Source organism: Myotis lucifugus, unplaced genomic scaffold, assembly GCF_000147115.1.
Source record: "Myotis lucifugus unplaced genomic scaffold, Myoluc2.0 scaffold_350, whole genome shotgun sequence".
NCBI classification, from domain to species: Eukaryota; Metazoa; Chordata; class Mammalia; order Chiroptera; family Vespertilionidae; genus Myotis; species Myotis lucifugus.
In genome coordinates, this window is record NW_005871398.1 from 914291 (window position 1) to 923132 (window position 8842).

The window sequence follows — 8842 nt, forward strand, 5'->3', positions numbered from 1 at the left end:
TCGCACAGACGCAGCTAGGACCTCATCTTCTCTCTGTCTATTTTTCCTATCTCTCATCCTAAACGTCGAGTAAATCGGAAACTCTCACCATCCATACCCCACCCCTGATTGATTCCCCCCTAAACACGCCGATGTATCTCTTCTTCAAAATTTCTCCTTCTTAGAAATTTCTTTCACAACTGCCTGTGTTCCCAGATTCCTATATAGCATATTATCTGGGGACAAGTCCATTACCTATAATGCTTGCTTCAGTCAGCTCTTGTTTATATACCTCTTTGCAGTAACGGAATTTTTTCTTCTGGCTGCCATGTCCTATGATCGCTACGTGGCCATCTGCAAACCCCTGCATTACACCACCATCATGAACAGCAGAGTCTGCAAGAACATCATTTTCTCCTGTTGGGTAGCAGCACTGATCATCATTCTCCCACCAATCCGTCTGGGTTTGGGCCTGGAATTCTGCGATTCGAACGTCATTGATCATTTTCTCTGTGATGCATCTCCTATCCTGAAGATCTCTTGCTCAGACACCTGGTTGATAGAACAGATGGTTATCATGTGTGCTGTGTTGACATTCATCATGACCCTCATATGTGTGGTTCTTTCCTACATTTATATCATCAGGACTATTCTAAGGTTTCCCTCTGCCCAGCAAAGGAAAAAGGCCTTTTCCACATGTTCTTCCCACATGATTGTGGTTTCCATTACTTATGGAAGCTGCATCTTCATTTATGTCAAACCATCAGCGAAGGATGAGGTAGCTATAAATAAAGGGGTTTCACTCCTTATTACTTCCATTTCACCCATGTTGAATCCCTTCATTTACACCTTGAGAAACAAGCAAGTGAAACAAGCTTTCCATGACTCAACTAAAATGATGGCATTCCTTTTAAAGATGCAGAGGGAAAAGAGTCAGTGAATCCAAATAAAAGGAAGGATAAATAGGCAGAAAACCCGAAGCGTCTACTATTATTTGTCTCTGCATGACTTATTCTCCAGTCATATCGACATTCTCCTATGTTTTACATGTTTACTGTATCCTCGACTTCAATTTTTTACTTCTCATTAAAACTAAATACTGAGGTATTTATGCTTACGATTTGTCAGAAATTTCTGTTTTTGCCAAACATTTTGGTTGCAATCCCTGGAAACACAGTAGAACACATTTTTCTGCCATATTTGTACATTATAAGATGTGACTATGTAGCCTGTATTATAGCTAAGAGAATGGGTGTGGAAGCGATGTGCACTGTTTCTAGACCTGTGATACTTAAATATTCAATAGTTAATCCACCACCCCTGTTCCCCATCTACTGCCCAGATGTCCACATTTCAATACCTTTGTAAGCTTTATGTCGATAATGAATGAGCTTGATCTTCCATCTCTAGTATAGTCTTCACCAAAAGGACAGGCTATCACAGAAAGATTGATAAAGCTTCTCCTCTACTTCAACTCCAGTCCGTTGTCATCTCATTTGACAGGTAAAGTATTACAGAACTATTCCTGCCACTTACTAAGGGAGCAATACTCAGATTTAGTTCTAATTTGGCTACATGAGTACAATTATCACCCATTCTCAAATATTGTCAGAAATACATTCTGTTAACATTTTTTAATGCTTTTATTTTTGTTTTTTAATTTTATTGATTTCAGAAATAGGAAAGGAGATACAGAGAGAGAAACGTCAATGACAAAAGAGAATCATTGATCAGGTGCCTCTTGCGTGCCCTGCACTAGGGATAGAGGCCATAACCCTGGCATGTGCCCTGACCAGGAACAGAACTGTGACCTCCTGGCTCATGGGTCAATGCTCAATAATTTAGCCACACTGGCCAGGCCATTCTGTTACATTTAATGGTGTAGACATTATGTCTTGACTATTGGCATACTCCTACTCAGACAACCATAAATTCAAACCTGGCCCAGGACAATCATATAAGGAAAAATAGTATTAAAAATAAAATACACAAGTTTGTAATACCACCCACCCTTCTTCAAATCTCCTGTCTTATAAACCTTTCCAGTGACGTTCCTCTGTTACTTCCTCTCATATTCACTGTGAGGTAGAAATTAGCTATATAAAATATTAGCTATTTAATATTTCTTAAATATATTTTTATTGATTTCATAGAGGAAGGGAGAGGGAGAGAGAGATAGAAACACTAATGATGATAAAGAATTATTGATTGTCTGCCTCCTGCACTCCCCCTACTGGGGATCGAGCCCGCAACTGGGCATTTGCCCTTGAGTTGAATTAAACCCAGGATCCTTCAGTCCGCAGGCTGAAGCTCCATCCACTGAACCAAACCAGCTAGGACTAGCTATTTAATATTTTTCAATCACTGTTTAAAATATCCAGTGTTTACAATACCCTTTCCACTATCTGATGAGTCTATCGCTTTGAGAACATAATGGGGGGGCTGGAGGGGGAATGGCTATGTAATATTTTGTTTTTCTTGACATGTTATGTACATTAGTAGAAGTAAAGTATGTAATTTTATCAGAAGAAGTATATTCAAGATACTCCACAAATGTTTGTGCATAAAATATTGTTCCCTCTGTCAATCTCTTTCAGATTCCATGAGCTTAACTGAGGGAGTAAATTTAGCCCCCCCTGTACCAAAATTTGCTATTTTATATCTCAATACCCAATACATCTGAATTCTTACAGGCTAGGATAAATGGAATAAATCTGAAAATGTGTATGTGGAACTAAAGTAGCTTTCTCACACCCAACAATTGATATTTCACTATTAATTCTTTGGTGACATCTTAATAAATAATCTATTTTCATATTATTCTCAACAAGTGTGTTTCTGTGGAGGTCTTTCAAATACAAAACTTCAAATAAATACCTTACAGCCATTTTAATGAAGAGTTTTTAAAATATGCAAAAAACGTAAATTATTTTAAAAAGTAATGAAGCATTCATAAATTAAGAACTATACCCAGGGAGGAACCAAGATGGCAGCATAAGTAAACACACCTGAACTTGCTGCTGCACACAACCACATTAAAACTACAACTAAAAGACAAAATGAATATCACCCAGAACCACAGGAAGGCTGGGAGTAGAAATTCTACAACTAGAAGGGAAGAGAAAAGCGCATTGAATCTGGTAGGAGTGTTGGGGACCAGATGTAAGCTGGCAAGGTCCTTGCACCTGTAGGGGCTAGCAAGACTGGGACCCTTACCCACACAGTTTTCCCAGACTTGTTTGGATGGCGTTTATCAGTAGAATAAGAGCAATATTTGTAGAATGAGATCAGCCTTTCATAGCTTACCAAGAAGTCTGTAACTTTTTACTGAGATATGCTGTACTGAGAACTTGTCCTTCTGCTGTGTCTCTCCCTTAGAGATTAAGAGGAACAAAGAATACATTCCTCTTGACAGACCTCCTATTCAGTGTGTTGTGTATAAATAGTATTGTGTGGCTAATAAAGTTGCTTCAGTTCATCAAGAGAACTGGGGTCCTCCCGATCCCGCTTTCCTGTCTTTCTTTCTTTTCTCAATTCCCACCTCCCTGCCTCAGCCCGGCTCAACCCTGTCAGGCTGGCCCTGACAGATCTGGCACCCGACCTAAGGGACTGAGGAACTGGGAAAAAGACTGTGAGGAACTCCTCCGGATAAAGAGTGCACTCGTTAAGGTAAGGAAGGAGCAATTTTTTGATAGTCAGGAGTAAAGCATGGGGCAATTAGAATCTAGAGAAAATGCTCTTTATGGGCAAATGTTAAAGTTTATGCTCAATAGTAAAGGAACTAAGGTTAATGACAAGCAAGTAGAAAATTTTTTAAAATTCATTCAGGAGGTCTGCATTTCCTTATCAAATTTAATACGGGATTATTTAGATCCCAGGCATGACCATAATCAACCGTCTCTTAAACCAGAAAAAAAGGAGAAGCAGTGTGATAGCACAAAACAGGGGTCTAAAAAAGACAGTATATTAAAAAGAAATAATGTAACTTTTAAAGACAATTTAACTCCTCAAGATGAGGAGGATTTTGAGGAAGCTGCTGCTCTTTGTCATGATGATAAAACAGGTATTGTTCAGGCAAAAGAGGAGGAAAAATGTTTTTCTGCTGGAACTGAAGAGGGCAGTGATATAGAGGATGTGTTGGAATGCTTTTTAGAAAAATTAAAGCTTCTTGGCAAGAAAAAGAGAAGCCGCGGGGGCCGTTCCCGCGCTCTCCGCTGCCTTGTGCAGCACCAGTTCCACTCTCCCCTCTCCAGATGGTTTTGCAGGAGGCACGAAAGTGTGGTGAGGAATTGGGCATTCACGCCTTCCCTGTTATGGAACAGGTGAACCCTCACACGGGACAGCGTGAGCGTGCTTATGAACCGCTTCCTTTTAAAACCTTGAAAGAGTTAAAAACAGCATGTGCTCAGTATGGGCCCACTTCCCCTTATACTTTAACCATCTTGGAAACTATGGCCTCAGAGGCTCTCCCACCTAATGATTGGAGAGCTATTGCCAAGGCTTGTTTATCAGGAGGGGATTATCTCTTGTGGAAATCAGAATATGATGAAAAGGCTAAGGAGCAAGCTTCTCGTAATCGAGCTGCCCAGATTAATATTTCTTATGAAATGCTGGTAGGTGAAGGAGTTTATGCTGATACCCACAACCAAATTCAATACCCCCAGGAAGCTTATGGACAGATTAATGGAGCTGGGATTAGAGCCTGGAAAAAGCTGCCCACCTCTGGTCAGAAAACAGAGGAGCTCTCAAAAATTATTCAAGGGCCAGATGAAAAGTATCAGGATTTTGTCTCTCGGCTATTACAGGTTGTTGGCCAAGTAGTGGTGGATGGAGAGGCTGGCATGTTAATAGTTAAACAGTTGGCATATGAAAACGCCAACACTGCCTGCCAAGCTGCACTGCGGCCCTATCAAAGACAGGGGACTCTCTCAGATTATATCCGCATTTGTGCAGATATTGGTCCCTCATATATACAAGGAGTTGCCATTGCAGCTGCATTAAAGGGAACCACCATTCAAGGAATTCTTCAGCAACAATTTAGCACAGGGAAAAGTCAAACACACAAGTGTTACACTTGTGGAGGAACAGGACACATAGTAAAACAGTGTCCTTCTAATAAAGGGGTTAATAAAAGAAATGGCAGAGGTCCCAAACAACCTGGACTGTGCCCTAAATGTAAAAAAGGAAAACATTGGGCAAATGAGTGTAAATCTAAGACAGATATCCAGGGAAATTCTTTGCCTCAACACCAGTCGGGAAACTACCAAAAGGGGCCAGCCCAGCCACGGCAAATAACAGGGGCATTGTCTATTTACCCTCCTGTCCCTGTGCCATCTCAAGGCCAGCAGTCTGCACAGCACCCAGCCTGCCACAGAAAACAAAATAGATACAAGAGCTATTCCGAGCAACCCCCAGAAGTACCGGGCTGGACATTGGATCCATAGGAATAAGACATTCTGTCTGCCCTGGGTGCTGCCCTTGCCTACTGAAATAAACAAAATATCATTAGATTTAAAACCTTCCACATAGAGAAGAAATGATGATTTCCTTGCATTTCTGATACAGCTACAGCAAATGCCACCAGATCTGAAATTTAAAAATATGTCTGGGATTTCTGTACACGTGTAAAGAGAAAACTAGCTTGGAACTAAGGCGCCCATTGTCCGATTTTGGACATTTAGATAGAGTTCTAAGCTGAAATCTCTTTGCAAATATACAAAATAAAACCCAAGACTGATTATTTCCTAACAAAAATAGCAAAATTTGACCCAAAGGAAAAAAGATGCTAGCTAGATTCTAGCAGCAGGATTGGCATTTCCATAATAAAGAACAGTTTTTAAATACTAATAAAGGGTGTTAAAAGGTTAACTTCAAGGCTGAAAAGGAAATTCAGTAAAATTGTCTGTTACAAAAATTTGCTAAAAAATATACCTTAAAATAATAAATTGGATCTAAATCTCAACAATTATTGAAATATAATAATTATAAAAATCTAAATAGCCCAGGTAAAAGACAGCTACCCCCTCTATTTAAGGCTGGCTTCCCAAAGCAATTTCTAATAGAGGAAGGCTAGCCTTCCTTCCCCCAACAGAGCAGGTAGGCCAAAAATTTCCTGCCAGTGACAACTTTTAAAGAGAGGCTTGCTTCTCAGTTTCCCATCCTTAGTAGAAAGAATGTAATTAATTTGCATTTTAATGGTTACCTGTTTTCAGTCAATGGCACCCTGAGGCTTAGGAGTTAGCTAAATTGAATTAGATATTCTGAAATAACAAAATGCTAAAACTAATCTAAATTTCCCTCACGAAAAATCTAAAGGACAGAATTAAATCTATTGATTATGTCATGTATTTTTAAAGTTTATTCTTAAAAATGTTACTGATTGAGAAATGCTAAATATTTAACTTGCCAGCTAAGAGTTTATAGTTCTAGTTAAATAAACTAGGAGAAATCATATAATTATAATAAAATTTCAACATTTGTCTAATTGAAAAAAGAGGATAAATTCTGTTATCCCAACCAAAAATTTTAAATACAAAGATCAGTTTTAATTTAATTGATATCTCTTAATAATTATAAAAGGTATATAATCTTTAAATTATATATACACATATATATTTAATACTCTTTTAAGTTAGATTTCAAAACTATAATCAAGGAATGACTTTAGGACATTTCATGGGCCCTGAAATGTTTTCAAAAGTTTATTCTCTCTTCTTAAAGGATTTTTTAATAAAACCAATTTAATATACTTGAAATCACATAGAAAGCTATATCAAATAAATATTAATAAATATATATTTTAAGTTTTTGCCTCTAAGAAAGGGCAAAACAAGTTATCTTATTTAGTATTTCTTAAAATACAACAGTAGAATTTTAAGATATAATTTAAAATAACAAAAGCTCATTAATAATTTTTAATATTTTACAACAGCATATAATGAAGTATGGTACCTATTTGCTTTGTTTAACAATGGACAGGTTACTTTGATTTTCTAAATTGTATAAGTCATCCCATTCGATTGAATGCCTTATTGATTGAATGACTATCCCATTGATTGTGATCCTACTGGTTATCGAAGCACATTCTTCTGTACCTGGGAAACAGGACAGCACAATTACCCTAAATTGTTTTAGTGGCCACAGGTGGTGCGTTCCAGTTGACTCAGTGGTCCTAAGACCAGGACAGTGCAATTACTCTAAATTGCCTCGATGGCTCTAGATAATGTGTTTCTATCAACTCAGTGATCCAGAGACCCAGAACTGTAATTTAGATAACATGCCTAAGTTTAACCCAGGTTACCCAAAGGCTCTAGATAATGTATTTCTGTCAATTCAGTGACCCCGAGACCCGAAACTGTAATTAACATGCTTAATTCTGCTTCTGTAATCTGCTTTTTTGCGAGCCAGGTGCCTCATTCCAAACCCTGGGATGTAATCAATACCTTTGTGCTTTTTGCCTATATAAGTCTGGTTTTGCCACCATCTTATTGCTATGAGATTTGGGAATGTCCCCTCATAGTCCCGGATTGCAATAAATATGACTCTTTAATTCGACTTCTTGAGGCGTCCTTCTGTGATTCGTGGGGTACATTACAACAATTATACATTTATTCCAAACAAACTTACAAACTAATTGTTTGGCAGCAATTTAATAAGAACATGAAAGGATTTTATCCCTTCCACTGTGTGGAAGGCCCCCTGGGAAGGCACTTAAGCATTCTATATTGACCTCTCTTGACCTTTTTGCCAAGGGGGTCCCTCTTCCAATTGCCTACAACTGTTGCCTAAGCTCTCTGTTCATACTGAGGTTGAAGCCTCATTTTGGCTGGTACCATAGATCTGTCTCTTGCCCAATAGCATAAGCTGGGCCCTCTCTGGAGAACAAACCTGGGTTCCCCATGATCAATGCCGGGGCCCCGCCAGCAGCCGAGGGGATCCAAAGGCAGTTACTGGGCATGGAGGCCACAGGGGCATACGCTACCAAGGAGACAGAACTAAACCTCACATCACCCTGCTTGGCCCCAGAGGATGGCTGGTAGTCAATGACGGGTAAGACCCCTCTGGGAGGGGCGACCTAAGACAGGCACAGTCGCAGGGGGCCTCAGGGGAGAACTTGGGGGTCAACAGAGGTGGGGCAGAGATCCTCACCCCCCCAACTATGCAGGGGCTTGAACACTCGCCCCTTCTGAGGAAGGTCTCCTGCCCCCATGGCTGCTGCGCTTCCCATGCCCAGCTCAGATCGGGACCTAGACAACAGAAAGAGACTTAGTCCAGCCGAAATCGGTACCCAGATAACAGAGACTTGACTAACAGCAACTACCCTATATCTAAATCCAGCTTAACACCAGGAATGCTCAGGGCCTTCTCAAGGATGCAAAATAATCCTTTCCATTAATATTTACAGTATAAACTAAGATTGTTATTAAAGTATTAAATTTGACAGTAAAATAATAGTCAAATTTTAAGATTAATTAAAACTAGCTCAAGAAGTATTAATCAGAATTTTCATTTCATAGATATATTAACATACTATAAACCTAAAGCAGTCATATTTTTATACAAAAATTAAAATTAAAAGTTATCAAGACTGCATTATAAAATTTCCAAAAGCCTCCTAATAATTAAATTTAAAAAAAAAGGGGGGGGGATAGTGGAAAGATAGTGGAAAAATACCATGTAAGGAAAAATATCCTGTAACTAATTTACATCTAGAAAAATTTTTTCATTTATAATGCTAATAACAAGACACCCATGAAAACACATATGGTGTCAAATAAGCCAAAGGAAAATCGTTTGGACAAAAATTAAAAGAATCCCAAGTCTAAATTATAGATATGATTCCTTTATTAACCTTTGGTCGAGA

General features: G+C 38.8%; 1 protein-coding gene across 1 annotated transcript in view; it reads left to right on the plus strand.

Moving 5' to 3' along the window:
* LOC102436299 (olfactory receptor 6C2-like) overlaps positions 1 to 8842 on the plus strand; it is a 20907-nt gene that overhangs the window by 6533 nt on the left and 5532 nt on the right. The window contains 3 exon segments of the mRNA XM_023764813.1: positions 71 to 135; positions 138 to 911; positions 4519 to 5075. Of these exon segments, the coding sequence (XP_023620581.1) occupies positions 71 to 135; positions 138 to 911; positions 4519 to 5075 (1396 nt within the window).